Source organism: Chaetodon auriga, chromosome 12, assembly GCF_051107435.1.
Source record: "Chaetodon auriga isolate fChaAug3 chromosome 12, fChaAug3.hap1, whole genome shotgun sequence".
Lineage (NCBI taxonomy): Eukaryota > Metazoa > Chordata > Actinopteri > Chaetodontiformes > Chaetodontidae > Chaetodon > Chaetodon auriga.
The window spans coordinates 16,396,104-16,415,170 of record NC_135085.1 but is presented as its reverse complement, the minus strand read 5'-3'; the positions used below and the strand labels follow the sequence as shown (position 1 = coordinate 16,415,170).

The 19,067-nt window shown below is 38.9% G+C and overlaps 1 protein-coding gene across 1 annotated transcript; it reads left to right on the top strand.

The window, feature by feature from the left end:
* The first annotated feature begins 791 nt into the window (after positions 1–791).
* On the top strand, positions 792–19,067 carry ccdc178 (coiled-coil domain containing 178). The gene is made up of 19 exons (XM_076745706.1): positions 792–905; positions 3,506–3,642; positions 3,745–3,806; positions 3,898–3,977; positions 4,234–4,437; positions 4,568–4,788; positions 5,990–6,132; positions 6,735–6,888; positions 6,991–7,086; positions 7,317–7,453; positions 7,571–7,754; positions 7,873–7,935; positions 8,208–8,336; positions 8,458–8,571; positions 8,777–8,922; positions 9,278–9,437; positions 12,030–12,179; positions 16,112–16,246; positions 18,592–19,067. Exons 1-19 carry the CDS (start codon positions 848–850, stop codon positions 18,718–18,720), a joined length of 2,502 nt encoding a protein of 833 aa, XP_076601821.1. The 5' UTR covers positions 792–847; the 3' UTR covers positions 18,721–19,067.

Here is a 19,067-nt window from a genome sequence, read left to right as displayed (position 1 = left end):
TGCTACAGTAATGCAATTGCCACAAATGGCGCATGGCTGCATTGCTCTAGGAAGACCTGTAAAACAAAACTGAAATCAGACATATAAAGGACATATAATAATATGTTCTTTGGATTTGCAGCTTATGATAATCAGCATCAATATGTCACACATTACTGCACAGGAGAAAAATACTGTAGCATGTTGTCATTTATAAAGTCTTATTAGTATGCATGTGCTTACACACAGCAGAAGACTCAACCAGAATTACCCTAAATCAACTAGAGAAAAATAAGTGCTGCTAAACAACAACACAGCCAGCCATTGTTGCTCTTGAACGTAACTCACCCACTCCAAGCGCAGCCCCTTGTTGCTAAGCAACCTCCGCAGAAGATTGACAGCAACTTCGGTTGATCCGTTTCGAGAAAACTTTGACAACACGCAACTTTTTACAGAACAGCTGCGGCGTTTCCACACGAAATAACAATAACAAACTTCAAGAGAGCTAACAAATAGCTGGCAGCCAAAGGTGTGTTAATACAAGTAAGTTGATAGCCAGCCATTTTTCGCTTTCACTTTCTGCTATGACAACGACCCCCCCGCGCTCATTAATTTGTCATTAGCGAAGTTAATTAACCGTTAAGTTAACGTTAAGCTAACCTACAGTTCAGTGAAGGTTGCAACTTAAGCTAACGCTAGCAAACGTTGACTTCGTCAGAAAGTTTAACCTCTGCTACTTAATGTGTAAATAAAATAGCTAACGTTAATTAACGGTTACATTGTTATCCCCTAATTTTTAGGTTAATGTTCAACTTAAACGCCTCAACGTTTCCGGTACTTTCTTAATCCTTTCGGACAAGTTTGAGCGATGCCAGACGTTGAACCGCTCAGATTCCCGTCAAGAGAAGGACGTCCCAGTCAGCAAGGTGAGAAGAGTTCAGTCTATTAACGTTAACCTAACAACCAGTGAGGAAAGAAGTGTTCAGTAAAAGTAGCAGTAATGTGGAAAACTGTGGAAAACAGTGGAAATACTCCACCACAGCTAAAAGTATGGCTTTAAAACCTTACCTAGGTTAAATAAAGCATGTGTGCATTAATAGTAACATTTATCAAAAGTAATATCAAAAGTAAAAGTATGCAGAAAAATGGTACCTGTCTTTGTGTTGTCTTCAGTGTGATGTTATTGGATTAGCCTGTAAACTGCAATCTGTTGTCGTCTCAGTGCTTGAAATTATGTTGACGTGGTGAATATATGTAAATAACTTCGGATGATAGTTACATTTAAGTATCAGATATCATTAGTGAATGTGGCAGGTGAAGGTGATTGGCCCTCGGGCTCTCATGGGCCTGCTCTGTGGATGTTATACACCTCACCAGTATGATTTAGAGCTTATGCAGCCTGCTGATGACATATTGCCTTACCACCTTCCTACCCCACTTGGTTCTTTCACTGTGTATTATTCATCTAAACTGCACAGCAACAGATGGCCTTCACTTCAGGTCTCTCCACAGTTTTTCCTCGACACTTCTTGTATTGGCCTGAATCAGTTCAGTCACAAGCCACACTCCTAATTAATGGAGCATCATGGCAGGAAAACTTTATGAGCTACCCATTTCTTACTGATTAGAGTATATGTTGGGCTCCAGGTCCTTGACATTCTTAGTAGTATCTCCACAAGGTGGATTACATATCCCACTGTGCACAGTGTGGTCTTTCCTTCAGTGGTGTATATTCAGGCTCAGCTGAATCTGTGGGTGGACCCTTTATCCTGGTCCTCACCCTACAAAGTCGAGCACACACCCACGGGTGACAGAAGCAGTTTGGGCCTGACAAAGAAACACAATCCACCCATAGTTCTCCAACTACATTCCAATCCATACATACAGACTTAGCTCTCTCCCCCTCTCTCGTGGGCCTTGCAGTGGGAAAAAAAAACCAAATTTTCCCCCCATCTCACCTGCTATCTTACTCAGCAGCTTACAGTATGAAGACAGAGGAGTGAGGATTCATAATATAATTAACATCTCTGTACACTTTTGTAAGTGTTACAAAGCTGATGTGTGTCTATGATATGTAACATGATATCCTAAACAGAAACATCCACCAGAATTGCTAATAATGGTAAGTGGTTGTTTCAGGTTTTTTTTTTTTTTTTTTTTTTTTAAATCTGCTTATCATATCACAAATTAAATTTTATGTAATTTCTCTTAGAAATTCATGTGAGAGATCACCTCAGTGCCACAACGTTCGACCCAAGGACCAAAATTTAAGTTCTAACTGTTGGATTAAGTCTAGACTCATTAAATTAATCACTCAAACATTGAATTAAAAGTTGCATGTGTGGGAGCATACACACATACTGTATACTGAAATGATATAGTATATACAACTCTGATTCCATAAAAGACTGTACGCTAACAGAATGCAGTCATTTGCAAACAAACAGCAACATTTTACGTAGTGTCCTCGAGCCCATGCAGTAATATCCTCTCTACAAAGTTCACAAAGTTATGAACTTCGCTCCATCCTCGCTTGTGAACGACTGAGCCTTTCCAGGATGCCCCTTTCATACCCAATCATGATACTATCACCTGTTACCAATGAACCAATTTACCTGTGGAATTTTCAAAACAGGTGTTTTTGGAGCATTCCACAACTCTCCCGGTCTTTTGTCGCTCCTGTCCCAACGTGTTTGAATCGTGCTGCGTTTCCAGTTCTCACTGCTGGCATCAAATTCAGAATAAGCAGATATTTACAAAAAGAAATGATTTTGATAAGGTAAAGCATTGAATAAATTGTCTCTGCACTTTTCAATTGCGCATATATCAAACATGATTAGCAAATGATCAGATTCTGTTTTATTTATGTTTTACACAGCATCCTAGCCTTTTTGGAATCAGGGTTGTGGTACTTTTGCACTAACATCAGTTTTGTCTTCAATAATTGAATTGAATCAAATTAGCCCAAAGGTTACCTTACTTTTGAGAGAATGACATATCTTTGCACTAAAATATAGACAAAAGACTGCTCTGAAAGTCACTGTTTCTCAGATGTTCATATGAAGGATTACAGTCAAGACCACTGGTGTCTTTTTACCCTTTTCATCAGCCAGATGGCGTCCTTTCACCACTAAGAATTGTGCCCTTGGGTTTGTCTTGAGATGTTTAAATTAGTTGTTTCTGCTTTCTCACTGATGCTTCCAGTATATTGCAGAGTCTGTGCAAGCAGAATCAAAGAAAAGTAAAGAACCACAGAACATCTTTCACAGCCAAATACATTTTTGTAATTACTTTTCAAAATAAAGTTAATGAATAAGGGTGAATGTTTGTTCCAACAAAAGTTGTTGGAGGTTTTTTCATTTAGGAATGGTTCATCCGTGTGTTATTTATGAATTATTAGGGGAATTTTATAAAGGAAGACCTGTAAGGTTGACTTTTCATTGCTTTTCTGAAAGATACTGTTTGTTCATGATAAACAAAATTTAAAGTTGGATTTTCCAGTTCTCACTATTTTGTGTTTCTCAAGATCAAGCAGATCTTCAAGCTGTCTGCTCTGGTAGACGTCGCACTTGTGCTTTGCTCAGCAGTCCCTCGCCATGTGTCAACAATGCTATTTACCACATCCAAGAGCTGAAGATGACAGTGGAAAATTGGTGTCAACAGGTAAACTGATGTTGGATGTGATCAAATCTGTGAACAGTTGTAAGACAAATATAAGATAGGAGTAAAAATCAATTGAAAAATATTTTTCCTTTTGTTCTGTAGCCATCTAGAAAATGTCAGCCACAGATTGACCAGGACAAGCACCAATACAGCAAAACGTTAAGGTGAGGTCCTCTGCTGATTTCATTTCCCACTTCTTTTTGTTATTTTCACTAGAGCTTTAAAATATGACATGAGATAATTCCTTTTTAACAGATTTCATTCCAGAGACTCAGATACCGAATCAGTGACGTCAACAGAGTTGTTCGTCGAAGGCATTGCAATTAATGCAAGAGGTGAGCAACAAAAACTCCATGAAGACATTTCTAAAATATTTTGTTTGACTGTTTGTTATACTAGAGACAAGCAAACACTATCCTAATACGCATGCAGATAAAAGAACAACACGTAAGTTGGCTGGAGAAGCCTGATCAGATTATGTTAACGTAGCTTTGCAAAAAAAACATGTTAAATTGTTTATTCTTTAGTTTGTTGAGTTGGAAGTGATGTACAAAACAGTGGGCCAATCTTGTCAAGTTTTTCATTCTCTAGAAAGTTGTCCATTATCGCCACTATTGAAGAAAATAAATGATGTCCTCGGAGAGGTAGTGTGTCTGATTGAGCGGCTGGAGGCTGATAGGCAGTATGCAGAGGAAGCTCTCCACAAAGAGAAGAGGAAAAGAAGATTTTTGGAGAACAAAGTTAACAGCATCTCACTGTGGAAGCAACAAGAGCACTCTTCTGTAGTCCAAAAAGGTCAGTGATTAAGAAGTGTGTTGTCATCTCCTCATAGACATATTTGTCTCGCGTGAAGTACCGTGATGCTGTTGTACTTCAAAACATTAATAAACGTTATAATTTATTTTTGACAATTGCTTTTTGCTAGAGCACGAGGCTTGCATTAGAGACATCACTGAACTGAAGCGGCAGCTGAAACTGGAAAGAGATAAACTTGACCAAGCCCAGGAGAAACTGTCACACACTGAGGTGTTGAACCAGCGTTTGCATGAGGACATCGGTTTTGCCAGAAAACAAATTCCCATTGTGAAAGAAAACCTTGACCTCCAGAGAGGCATTATAATTCAAATCAACACTGCACAAGCTGAGGTAACCTCTAATTTCATTTATTGCTGATTTAAAAATAATTCCTATGTTTCTGTTTGAAGCCCAGAAAGGCTGGACGCTTGTGTTTGCCAGGGACAGGGTTAATAGCTCCGTCTTCAGTGGTAGCTAAAGAATTATTTTTGCAAAAATGAACCAGTTAACAGGGAAGACTTTGTTGTTAACATAGTTCAGTTGTGTCATGGGCAGTTGGGTTTGCAGCTATAGTTCCATACAGATAAGTGCAAAACTGCATTCTGGTGCATTTCATACATTAACAATTCAGCACAATAAAATCAGCCCCAAATAAGGTTTTTTAGTTTCTCATTAGTTTCTCTCTCGCACACTAACTCTATCTCACTCAACCCCTCTCTCTTCTCTAACTCTATTTTTAATCCACAAGTGGCATGGCTTTAGGGATTGCAATGTTTGTTGGTCTATTGGTCCAGCGTTCATCCAACAATTTAGTCTAGAGTAAAATCATTCAATCATTTTAACAGTTGGCTGGATTGCCATGAAATTTGGTACAGACATTCGTGGCCCCCAGAGGATGAATCCTAATAACTTTCACAATTCCCTGACTTTTCATTTAGCTTTTCTACTTGTTAATTTCTTTAGTTCAAGTCAGGATGCATTAAAATCTAATGACCAATTTCAGCCTCAGCTGTGCTTGTGCCTTCATGCAAATATGCAATGAAAGTGTACCAGTAGAGAGAAGAGGGATGGGGTCAACGTGTAATAGGCTAACTTTGACTCGAAACCATTGCAGCTTCATGGTTACCAAATGAAAACACCAGACTGATTCAGCGTTAGAACACGAACATGAAATATTTGTTTTTTAATTACATTTGTTAGTCATTGGCTGTGAGTGCTCTGAAGATGTTAACCCTGGGCTCTGATATTCAAGTGTGACTCTTTAAAACCAGGCTTACTGAAAGCCCAGGATTAAAGGTAGCCTTGGGCTTTCATGGATTTTCTAAGATTTGCCAAAGCTAAGAATAATGTAAAAGTTCCTTTAGTGCACAGCCTCACTGTTGGCTTGTGCAGCGGCTTCTTGTAGGTATGAGATTCAGGATATTTGGTTTTGACAGGGTATGATCTGATAAAAGGATAAACTATTGTCTTTGATATCAGTAGTGTTATGGGATTTTTAACAAATAATATCTGAGGAAAATAAAACCCATGATTCAGCCCCTTCTTTTTTTAGGCTGATGAAGTATGCTCAAAAACACAACGGGATCTCATACTGGTTCAGGATGAGTTAAAGACGATGGAGCTGGACGCTAACCGTGAAAAGGCATCACTGGAACATGTCCTGTTGTCGATGAAGAATCAACTTGCTAACAAATTGTGAGTATCTATCCTGCTGCAATGAAAAACAGATTTTGCATCATTTTTGCAGGAATAACCACAAATTGTTGTTAATTATTTCATGTGTAATTCCTATTTAAAGTATTGCAGTATTTAGGAAAACTCTGGTTTCTGTCAGGCTGGCAGGGGTCTGTTAAAACTATATAACATGACACCTCAAACAAAATTACAGTCAACAGTTTACACACGTGCAAGGTATAGTAAACTGCACACAACCATAGCAACAACACTCCAACAGCAATGCTTAATGCTGCATTACCACATAACAAGCTTCACTGTAATGAACCTGACCATTTGACCTACAAACTCTGAAATTGAGATGTGCTGATATATGAAAACAATGGACTTGGAATTATTTTAATGTTTTGAATTTGTTTTTTAAAGCTGACAAAGCCAGTACCAAAAAATCTATATAGGTTTGATTCCTGCTTTGTAAAAACAGCATATTCCAGGGTATATATATTGTGACAGCACTGTGTTCTGACACTGTCATTCCCAACCTTAAGTGAGCACTAGATTTCAAAAACTACTTGTAATCTACCAACTCATTCACAAAAGATATAATTGATTTTTTTCTCCAGCGAAGATTTAAACCAGTTGAAGATGCTTGAGAAAGGTGTATGTGCTGAAATAAAGGATGCTGAAAGCACGGTTACTCTTACAGAAGAAAAGTGCGCAGCCGTAACGCAGCGTATCCCTGAAATTATGGAACTGGAGAAAACGGAAAAAGACCGGGTAACTGATATTGTCCATATTTACATTTTAAATGTTTTCAAACAGCTTTCCACAGTATATAAAAGTAGTCAAATTCATGTTTTGATTCTCCTTTTATGATAGATTTTGCAACTGAAATTTCAAATTGAAGATGAAATGCAACAGAATAATAAATTACAAGAGAAAATAATTTCCCTACAGGAAGACATTGAGAAAACTGTAAGTATTGTCACTATAGTGTTAAAATGTCTATATGATGTTGGTGCTGCTTTGGCAACTTATGTGTGTCTTGATAGTTCATTGGGTAGAGCATGGTATATAACTGCCAGACTATGATTGGACTCTCCCTGGAGCTATGCATGCTAATAATGTTTGAATTCATGGCACTGTAAGGTGTCTTGGATAAGTGCATCCACTCAGTGGCACACTATATGTTATGTTCTCTGCAGAGACTTAATGGGGAAGCAGAGGTTTCCTGCATTGAAGAGCAGCTCCATTCAAAACATAATGCTTTTGCAGCACTTCGTAAAGAAAACATGGAGTGTGAGCAGAACGTTGAAGACTACAAGATGAAACTTTCTGAGAGGTGCAGTATGGAAGCGAAAACCGTGGAGGAAAATACAAAATCCCATATTAGGTTTTACTATACAGTAGAAGGCCACTAATGTGTGCGTTCTGTTACTTTTTTGTGTGTTTTTCTTAGCGGGAAAGCAGTGAAGCAGATGCGCGAGGAGAGGAAGCAGATGCTCCAGAAAATCATTGACAATGACGAGCAGTGGGAAAAGGCCAAGGAGGAAGTGACCCAAGTTGTGGACCAGCACAGTGTCACACAGACTAAACTGGAAGAGCAGGAGCAGCTCACCTTCATGGAAGAACAAAGGGCCAGGGTCAGTGACAACATATGTACATGTTCTGTGTATTCTGCATTGGTCACAGTTTGTAAAGAACATGCGAGATAAGGATGCTTTCTCCAGTGTTATCCAGTGTTCTTTCTATGCTCTACAGAAAGAGATAGACAACCTGAGGAAAGACCTGACAGGTCAGATGACTGCCCTGGAACTACTCAAGGTAAATTCTCTGACGAATACGTTTTACTCAGCAAAAGTGAGACGAAAATGTTATCACAAAATTGCTATGATTTATATAGATTTAAACTGAAATCTAAGTTTTTCAGTTTCTGTGTAACACTTTCATTGTATAGCTAAAAGCTGAACGTTATGTGTGTCATAAAGGTGATTTTAAATGCCTGGCTGGATTCAGTTGTATAATTTTGTAAATCCTACTCCCAGTACATTTCCTTAGGATAAAAACATTCTGCCTTTTATTTTCTTTTGCTTCAGGATCAGTGTGCAAATATAAATGAAGAATTGCATCGACAGCAAAGGAGCTCAGAGCTAACTAACCAAAAGCTTCAGAAAGAATTTGAAGATGCATCCTCAGCAACAAACACTCTGGAGACAAAACTTGAGGTACTGGTCAAGCTTAATAGTGATTAATATAAAGTTATGATTTTACATCAAAAAAGCAACCGCTTATAAACCGATGTATTCAACGTCAACTGCATTTTTGACTAATCTTTGGTTTGAATAGAAAATCAAGAACTTGATAGAAAATTTGGAAAAGATTCATTGTGAACACGGGAACATATTAGTCAGCCTGGAGAAGGAGGAAAGACTCAAACGTGACCTCCTGAAAGCTGCTCAGGTAGGAAAAGAAAAGTTAAGGGTTGCATAAGGCAATCCTTCTTGAGTCAAAGAATACTTGCTAAGTCAGATTTACTCTGCAGAGCTCATTGGGCACAAAGCTAGTCACAGCTATTTATCTTGTCATTCTTTTGTTGAACAAAATAATCTCTTGCCCCAAGCACAATATGTTTAACAGTAACATTAATGCTCCTGTTTGTTTACAGGATTTACAGACTGCCACTATAAAGAGATATGACAACACTCTGGGCAGGATCAGTGACCTTATGAAGGAGACCGAAGAATACCGAGATGCTTCAGATGAAATTGAAAAAATAGTTGAAAGCATGCCAGAGGTCATAGCAGAACTCCAGTAAGTTGGTTTTACACAGGAAACACTCAGTATGATAGTTTCTAATAAGGAATGGGATATTATTGTTGGAGAATGCTCAACATTTCCGCAGCCCTTTTGAAAGAAAATCTACTAGTAATTAAAATACTCAACCTTTTTCTAAGAATGTTTTGTATTTGTTTGATAATACATTTGATAATGAGTATTTTTATGTTTGGAGATTTTCTTAAATGAATGCCATGTTTTGAGTATAAATTTCTACCAGCTGTGATAACTGTATCAGTGGGAGCACTGATGCAGTAATCATATATTTATGATACTCAAAAATGGTTTTAGGAAAATAATATAATTTTGTGTGTTTGATTTCTGCTGGCAGAAGTGTTTTTGATGTGGTGGAATTCAAAAACAAATCAGCTGCTCTCATAATGAACACCTTGCAGTCTGATATTAATAACTGCCAACAACGAACACAGCGATCCATGCAGACACACACTGCTCATGTTACAGCAAGAAAAAAAGAAGTGGAAGACACCAAGGTAACAAAACGTTGTTCAGTGCAACTCTCTGTAAATACATGACTTTTTTGTGTCAAATTCTGTGCAATCAGAGACAGGCTGCAAAAAACATCTCATTGTTTATTTGTTTGTGGATTAGTGTCAGCACATTGCTTGTCACAATACTTCCCTTAAGATGCAGAGAAAAGAGCTGTGTGCAATTAAAATTACAAGCCATGGTCAATCTTGTTTAAGTGCTTTTCCCACAAATGACAACTCACTGTTGTTATAGTCTTTTGTCTGGACGAATTTGATGATGCGTGTCGTGGTAAGATGCGGTGCCCATTTTGTTACCTGTAGGCCAACGTTTTCAATAGCAATTTCAATGTAAGCATACAGGTCACCGTATCAAATACACATATAATCTGTGTCTGTCTATGTCAGGAATAGGATCTAGTAAAAACACAAGTACACTGTGCACAGTACGGCATGTATTTGAACACTCCTTTGTAAGAGAAGCCCCTATTTATTGTAAGGTTTTCATCTGCAGGATTATCAGCCCCAGCCAGAGCCTCTTTGCTGATGGGGGTTTCACATGGCTTATCTAATGTGAAATCGCCATGTGGTATATAGTTTCATTAAACGGTGATCAAGAATGCATTAGTTCAAAACAAGAAAAGGCAATGGAGCTTAAGCCGCCATGCATCCAAGTGCAGCAACTTTAAAGAAGTTGTTGGCGTGAGACAATTTAAGAATTAGAAGTCTTCCTCATAGACACAACTCCCATTAGCCAGATAAAAGTTAGCCATGCAAAAAAGGGTTTAGTCTTTTCACTTGACGAAATACGATGATATAACAACAATACTCCTCACCAAATAAAAAGATCAGAGAGAGGCTGAAGTTGGAGGGAAATTGGTCACTTTAATCATTGAGACCAATATAAAGCACACATAATGTCTGCATTAGCATAACATAATAAGCAGAGTGTGCATTCTGAAAGCAGAGTGCATGAAGCAGAATGGTTAGGCACTTTGAAATATTTTTTAAAGAAGAGATTTCTTCTAAAAATGCTGACCAAATGCTATGCTCTTATAACCTCCTGAAGGTTGCGGCTGCTCTTTGCTCTAGAAACTGAGATTCAGGTCAGTATAAGTAATAGCCTTATGGGAATGTGTTGTATGTGGCTGTATTAAATACAGCCTTAACATGATTATTTTAAAGGATACATTTACAGGGTATATCAAGATGAAATAGGTTGACTTGTTCATGCTGTGGAGTCCACGGTCATGTCTATTCAACCAAAACATATGTGGACGTGTTCTGTCTTTCATACATGCACCTATTTTTTGATTTGATCAGGTCTTGTCATTTGGTGAGCACAAAGTAAACAATGCAAACTGCCGACGCTATCAGTTTCTTATGGGCAATGAAGTGTAATTTGTTCCATTTACACTTCACAACAGCATCAGATGGGCTTTGTCAGTGCTGCATGGAGTAATTAAACCTGAAATCAATAGCAGGCATTTGTCATGTTTACAGCCCCTCTTTCTGCTGGGTTAAACTCATCACTTTAGTGCTGTTCTGTTTTACTGCAGAGACACACTTCATTATGTCTGCAGGTAGACTTGAGATATTCACCAGCCACATCTCCTGTACTTGGGAAACATTGTTCAAATGAAAAGAGGACATGCAGAGAGACACATACTCACTGTGATTTATTTGCTTGATTTCCCAGAAAAGTGTCCATTGTTTTATGCCTGCTATTTATATATTAAGCACGAAGACACAAAGTATATTGCATTGTATGCACACAAAGCAGGTCAGTGGTACAACTAAAATATCTTCTAAATGGTCATCGTGGTGTTGCTATACAGTATGTACAGCACTGAATATTGACTCTCCAGTTCCCTTCATAAAATCTTGTCTTGGGTATGTGTACATAGCAGATTGTGAGTCATGAAAACACTGCGCTATGTGATCATTCAATATGCATTTTACATCTGTGCTGAACTTAATGCAGCCTCAGCAGTTGTTCCTCTGCCAGTGTAGCCATGGCCTACTGCAAATATTAGTAACGTAAATCCATTTTGTGTGCTGGTTGCTCTAATTGCAAAATTAACATTTAAGTGTGAGACGTTGGTGTTCCGATTTTTTTTAGTATAGTGCTGACAGCTTGAGACGTACCAGAAAAAGCCAGAAAAAAATGACTGAGCCACTTTAAATATGGTTTCTTTGTTAATTTCAGAAAATATTTTTTTCCGGATATCAGTTACATTCATTTAGTCACGGCGATCCGTGGCCTCATTTTACCTTACAGAAAAATGAATCCAGTGAGATTTGCGCAATAAGATTGACAGAGAAGTTTAAGATAAGATGCACTAAATTTAACTTCAATTTAATTTTGAAGAAATGAGACAACTGATACTGGATAGGTACACAGTGTTGACAGATACTCTGAATTGAGTAGAATCAGGATTGTGAGACAAGAAGTCAGATCAGCGCATCATGGCAATGTAGTGTCGGTATGTCACAAGTACAGTAGCTACAACGTACGTCCAGCCCATGCTGCTTAATAGCTACTGTAAACTTTACTTGTACTGTTTTACTAAAACCTTTTGTTTTTCGTGTGTACAGGAAGCACTAAAAATTGCACTGAAAGAGAACCATCAGCTGTCAAGAGAGTATGAAGGTCTGAAGAAGATGCTCATGGAGGCCAAACAGGAGGCAGTGTCTGCATTGAGCGAGAAAAACCATGCACATACATCTTTCCATTATTACACACAGGTACAGTTTATATAACCTTTTGTTGTACTTACTATCTCTCACCCCCTCTCTTTTTGCTTTAATTATGCTTTATGACTTCGGATTTTTGCGCCGTTATGTTGTGTCCTGTGTCCCTCATGTTCTATTCCATGCTACTCTTCCTCGCAGTAGATAGCTCTTCTTTGCATGGGCAGTAATTTTAAGAAGATTTTAGTTTGGCAACCAGTGAGGAGGTTACTGCAGCAATCTAATAATGAGTGGAGGAGGATGATGGATGTGACATAATGTAATGATAGCTATGTAGTTTTGCCACCAAGGGGAGTAAAGAGAGAGGTTGATGGTACATGTAAATACTTTACTTTCTCCATTTTCTTGATTATAGTTTTTGTGAGGTGGTCAGAGGTGAAACGTTTTATTATCAGGGTGTTACAAATTTGCCTCTGCTCACCACAGCTCACACACACCATTGGTCTGGGATCAGCAGCAAACACAGGTTGGGATCAGACAATGAATGTGCCTTCAATGCTGAAATAGTACCAGAGCTCTTGACTAGTTGAGGGAGACAACTCAGCATCATTTTACTGTGTAATCTTTATAGTTTTTGACACTATTTAACTGGAATAGAATTACACATGACAACCATAACACCAGGAAGAAGCCACACTGATTCTTGCAATGAAAAGTACATATTATTTGTTCCAAAAATGACTAATACCTTTACTTGAGCAATTCCTCATCTAACTGCATGAATGTTATCAAGTGAAAAATGCATGCAAAAATAAAATCCTGTGGACAGGATTTTCCACGCTCATGATCAAAGCCTGATTTTCTTTTACTCCGGATTCAGCCTTCACCATTTTTGTTTGTTTCAACTCTACACTTCTACAACAGCAGCCTCTCGGCAAGTGTTTTATGCCTGAATTTAGTTTTTATAACAAGCTTATAATCAAAAATGTTCCTGAAATGTAGATGCAGGCCTATCACATCTAATATGATTTAAACAGGGACAGTCAAGCACTCTTCTTCCCTGTTTTAAATGTACAATCATCCTTATAATGTTTGCATTTTATGTCCCAGTTAGTACATATATTACACAACGTGATTGCCCTTAATTGATTTGTTTGTACTGGAGGCAATAAGGTAAAAGCATTTAACATTGTCAGGATCATTTGAGAGATCGGAACATTACTGCATGCATGTGAGATGCCTCACACCAGTCATTTGTGTTTGGAGAGCCTATAATCTCTTTTATTATATTCAACTGAGGGACACAATGAAAAGCATCTCTCAAGTATCCTTTTATAGAAATCTAATCCTGACAGCTGGTATGCCTGACATGTAGTTCAAATGACAAGTTTTAAACAGCCCTAACCATGCTTTCAAGGCAAACACTATACGGCCCATATTTCTACTATAACTTGCTTTTTTTGACCAAAACCATACAAAAAGCATCTCAAACATGGAAAACTGAAACATCGCAGCAGAATGTAAGTGGCATTGTACTAAAGTACAAATCTGAGGTACTTGTACTTCGCTTGAGTATTTCTATTTTCTGCTAATTTATCCTTCTGCTCCAGTCAGATGAAAATATTGTACTTTCTACTCCACTTCATTTATTTGACACCTTTAGTACTGGTTACTTCACAGGTAAAGATTTTACACACAAATCACACCATGAGCTTATAGAATATGATGCGCTTTAATAGATTAGCCTATCCAGCAGTTTATAAAACTAGCTCCACCTTGACCAGCTGTAACAGTAGAATGCTACTGACTTACTTAGTAATATTAGTCTAATAATATAATATTTAATGGTTTAATACTCAGAGAATGTTTTGCTGATAATACTTACATACTTACCTGAGTGACTTTTTTCATGCAGGACTTTTACATGTAATGGATTATTTTCTGTATTGTAGTATTATTGTTCTTACTTAAGAAAAAGATCTCAACACTTTGTCCCCCACTGATGGTAGTGTAATATTTATTCCATATTTATCACCACTGTTAACCAGGACAGGTGCCACCCAATAACCATTATCACATTTTTTGCCGATTGCAGCTTTAATATATTTTCCATTCAGCCACACAATTTAAACATACTACACAGAGTTTTTAACAGATCATGAAACAGTCTCAATTTAATACTGATGCCTCTAAATGACATAGATAAGCCAATGAGACCATCAGCAAGAAGGCTGGCTATTTCTATATAGCCTTTGGTAATGCCTGTCACTGGGACGATTCCCCACAAAATCAGACAAAGCTGAAAGAGCATATTTTTATGTTTTCCCAAGCAAAGTTTTGCAGTGAGTAGAAGCCAATTAAAAGGAAGAGGGAGAACATTTTTCTTTTGAGAATTTTATTCCTGACATTATGTTTTGTAGTCATGGCTAATACTGTGGCAAGATCAACAGAGGAAAAATAAAAGAATTGACTAAAGGAAAAAAAAAGCTAAAAGGGACAGAGATAGAGCACTGGTGGAAACACAAGGCAGCCTCGGTCATTCATTCAAATGATGGAGAGACTTGCAGGATTTGAAGGGATTCAGAACCAATTCTGAATTTGCCCTGTTCCTCCTAGATAGCTATGTAATATGTTGAATATAGATAACATTAGCTCTGTCAACAAAATTACTATCACTGAGCAACCGAATTTGTTAGTTGAGCTTACATGTAAGAAATATGAAGGGTTACTAAGACAAAGTTCAAGTTTGCTTCGATATTGTCATATTAGTTACTGATCCTACATAGCCACAAATACATGCATTACCTCATCACTATGCATCCTAGTATCAGTATAATAGTATCATAAATAAAGTGGATCTTTCTTTCCCTCTCCTCCAAAACAAATGCATGTGCTACCAGATATAGATCTTTACAACACGAGGCAGTGGAAACACTACTGTTTTTGTCCACAGGGGCCTCCAAAATCCACACCAATGGAAAGTTCCTTGTAGTTGCTTTAAAATGCTGTATTTTGTGGTGTACAAAGGCTTTATCTGTTGATAGTGGAAAAAGAATGTGCTGTTTATTAATTCATTAATTAATCAAGACACACTTCAGCTGGTTTATCTAATGTTAGAGGTGTTTCCTTTCACAGAGAGGATGTAGTAATGTTAAATGTATTTGTACTAAGATGGTACAAAAATCAACAAGTATAAATACATTCAAATAAGCAAATTGTCATTTTTAATTTAAAAAAAAAGCATGATTAATTAGCTTCTGATACCACTCGGCAGCATGTACCATCCTTTTGATTCTACTGTACATGTAAGCATTGCTTTGTTTATGTGGAGGCTTTCAGCTCTTGGGTTTTAACAGGGTACACCATAAAGAGCATTCTTGTTATTGTCTTTTCTTCAGGAGCTGATGACTGAGCTAATTCGCTTTAGTTTTCAATGCACTGGGGAACACATTGCCAAGCAATGATAAGCTTTGTAGGAAGAGTAGAGAGATGGAGGGGGAAGAAAAGCAATGGCATCTATCAGAATTTAAACCTCTTTGCTTGAAACTGTGTTCAAATAATAAAGCAAGCAGCATGTCTTTCCAAGAGACTAGGAATAATTTCTGGTTTCAGTGGGGGGTTCATGACTCTGTGTGTATGTGTAAAATATGTCTTGAGGGGATTGGTATAAAGTTAAACTGGGTGAAGTAGAAATATTTTACTCATCAGCTTTGCAGTCACAGAGTTTGCCTCGGCTAGAACAAAACTGCTGAAGCATTTAGAGAAAATTAACCCCCCATCCTGGCAGCCAGATGTGACTGGATTCTGATGAGTGCACACGAGTGGGCAGAGAAACCAAGAGACTGTGAAATTCCTGTCAGGCCCGTGTACTGCAGAATGGGCTATTGACTGCTTTCTCTATTCCCCTCCATCATTCTTCTTGAACACTGCCATTAATTTCCTCTCCTGCCTTACCAATTCCTTTTCTCTGCCTTCTCTCCCCCTAGCTCTCTTTGTTGCAGAAGAGGATGCACAAAGCTTTGGTGAAATACTTCAAACAACGCAGCCTCTACAGCCAGGCTGAACTGGACCGGTGCCAGGCTCTTTCTCAAGAGACCGACCAGAAAATAAAAACAGCCCAGGTATTTGTACATATACATGTAAAACAGGCTGGAAAACTTCACAAACTGTCACAATTCATTTAAATGGTAAATCCCTTTATTCAACTTTTATCCCTGTGTAGGTATTCTACCAGATGGAAGCGTATTCTTTTGCATACTACAGTAACTCCATGTTATGCTTGGCATTGTTTGAGCCTCATCCGGCTAGTCAGTTGCCTTGTGTCTTCTTTGCCAAGCAAGGGCAGCCAGGCAAGCATCCACCAAGGCTTTGTGCCTCGCTGCTATGGTGGAGTTAAAGACGCCACTCTTACATTACAGTCTATACATTCACTCATCAGATCACAGACTGATGTGATGGATGATGTGTCTGCTAGAGTGCCTATGCAGTGACTCCATGTCTAAGGCTAGCTCTGCCTCTCTAGATAACTCGATATACACAAAACATTGTGCTTTGGTCACATCGCATTAACATTTGAGCCTGTTTGCCATTTAGCAGGGGCATTTGTGACTTTTACGGCTAATTTGGAGTGAGTTCATTGCACCACATGGAAGATATCTGTGTTACAGCCTCTTCTTCGTGAGTAGAATAGCCTTCTGTCTGTCTTGCAGAAGAGTAGCAGCATATTCTACAAGGTTGAGAAGTAAGGATCTTCATTTAGAGGATAATCGGTGTCTAATCTGTGCTGTGATGTGAGATGAGGTCAAAGCGGACAGAGAGACAGTGATGAATCTTTATGAAATGTCCTGTCCAGCATTACCGCAGAGCCAGGTGGCATGCAATCATACTATGAACTACTTCCCCCCTTTTTACTTTTTCTTTACCTTAACACCAGGTCAGCCCAAACTCCTAACTACCCATGTTATTCATTCACAGTCTGTAATTTTTACATTGTCGTTGTTGATTAATTTGTTGTTCGCCAAAAATCAAATTCAACTTCAACAGATATGCTAGAGGCAAAATATGCTCAGATTTGATTAGAGGTTTTCTCTGGGAGTGCCCAATGAAAATACTATTAAGCGGTTTCAATTCCTCCTCCTCTGACTGCTGACATGTTTTTTTGATGGGTCTGGTCCAGACATTACAGGGAGCAGCCATGTCTCACTGGCCCAGCCTCAAAAGGCCCCAGCAGATCACAGCTCAAGGCAGGGAGGAGTAGGGCACAGGGGGAGGAGCTATCAGAGAGCTGCAGAGTGTGAAGGACAAAAGAGCTGGTGTATTCAAGCGCACCACACCGTCACCCGTCACAGCTCAGCACAGGGTCCATCAGAGCAGGCAACACTCACTTTAAACAGGCTCCTCATGAACAGTCCAGCTCGGGTTGTATCCTCCAAAATGTACACATGTAGAAAAACCTTTATGAGAGAAGAACAAAACCTTTATCAGTTTGAAAGACGGCATAATCACGCAATCTGCATGATTACCTAAATATTAAGACCTTTAATGTGACAGTATGCGGATAGTGATAATGCATGCGGTATTTCCATAGATCAGTACTGAACACAGAGATTCACAATTACATGATACACAAATTATTAGTATGGTTGCCACTTTGTAAGAAAGAATAGAAGGAATCACAACCGATAACTGATATTGTAACTGGAGTTAAACCGAGCTGAATCCTGACGAGGCCTATACTAATCCATCATGTCCACTTAACCCCACCAGCAGAACATAAGAGAGGTCAGGTTAGTGCTTTCACGGCTAACGCATGCTTGAAACAGACGCCAAATGGCAGTTTGCTCAAAAGTAGCTTGAGGGGAGGAAGGCCGGGGAACCCTAGGGTGGGTGAGTGGGAGTGGGTGGGGGTTGGTGTTGGGAGTGGGGGGCGGCGGGCTGTCATCCTGTTACACTCCTGCCAGAACTGGCAGTTCAGTTTTGTGTTCTGCGAGTTTACACTAGGGATGGCATAATTGACAATGGCTAACAGCAGAGAGCAGTGCAGAGCCTTGTTGAATGGCCAGTAATGATTGGAGCAGACGCCCACTGCCCCAGTCCCAGGGGACAGTAATCCAAGATCCTGTTGCTGATATAATTGTTAGTCAGAGAATTTCTGCATGGCTAGGCCGGTTCAGATTCCCAAGCTGGTTGACAGTGCCAGGCAGTTTAATAGAAAAACTGGATGCTGAGGTTTTTAAAACAGAAGAGCACTGAACCTGGACGTGGTTCACCAGGAGCCTCTTGTTCTCCTTCCCCACAAAAATAAGAACAAGATGGTAACTTTACTCTCACAATTGCGGATCCACCATCAGCTGTGTGTGTGGGATGCACACAGAGTGAGCAGTTTGTGTTATTGCCTTTCGACAAAAAGCAGCATTTCCTTAATTAGCTTGTTTCCATTTATTGTATTTGTCCCTTATTTAAATAGGAGGGGTTGTCAGAAGAAATTCAGCTCATCTCTGTGTTCCTGCAGTCCTTGACAGATGAATCTACTACTGCCGATGATGCCGGGGTGAACAAACAAGCCAGTCCAGATGCCACTGGATCGAATGAGTAGATGCCTTCACTTCAAATAGCAGTGTAATTGGACATTCACCTGTACCAGACAACTTACTTACCCTAGCACGCTTCACTATTCCCCCCTCTTTACTTGCAGCAAATCCATAACAATGAAACAGGTGACTTTCATGCTGCTGTCAGGACTGATCTAATTTTAGCTGGGTGAATGATTGCAATTGGCTTTGCCTCATCAGATAATTAATCTATGTCACCATTAATTGGAAAAGAGAATAATTACAGGCAGTGTTGACAGAAATTCTACGCTTCTCCAGATTCCAAGATCTAATTACAACTAGTGAAACCCCGTGACCTTAACTAGCACTTAGTACACCTTGGCCACCTTGA

Excerpts from the sequence above, each read along its gene's own strand:
- ccdc178 (XM_076745706.1), top strand. The coding sequence starts at position 848 with ATGCCAGACGTTGAACCGCTCAGATTCCCGTCAAGAGAAGGACGTCCC. Across the intron at positions 4,789-5,989 it reads TCAACACTGCACAAGCTGAG|GCTGATGAAGTATGCTCAAA; the intron begins GTAACCTCTAAT and ends TTCTTTTTTTAG. Across the intron at positions 12,180-16,111 it reads CTTTCCATTATTACACACAG|CTCTCTTTGTTGCAGAAGAG; the intron begins GTACAGTTTATA and ends CTCTCCCCCTAG.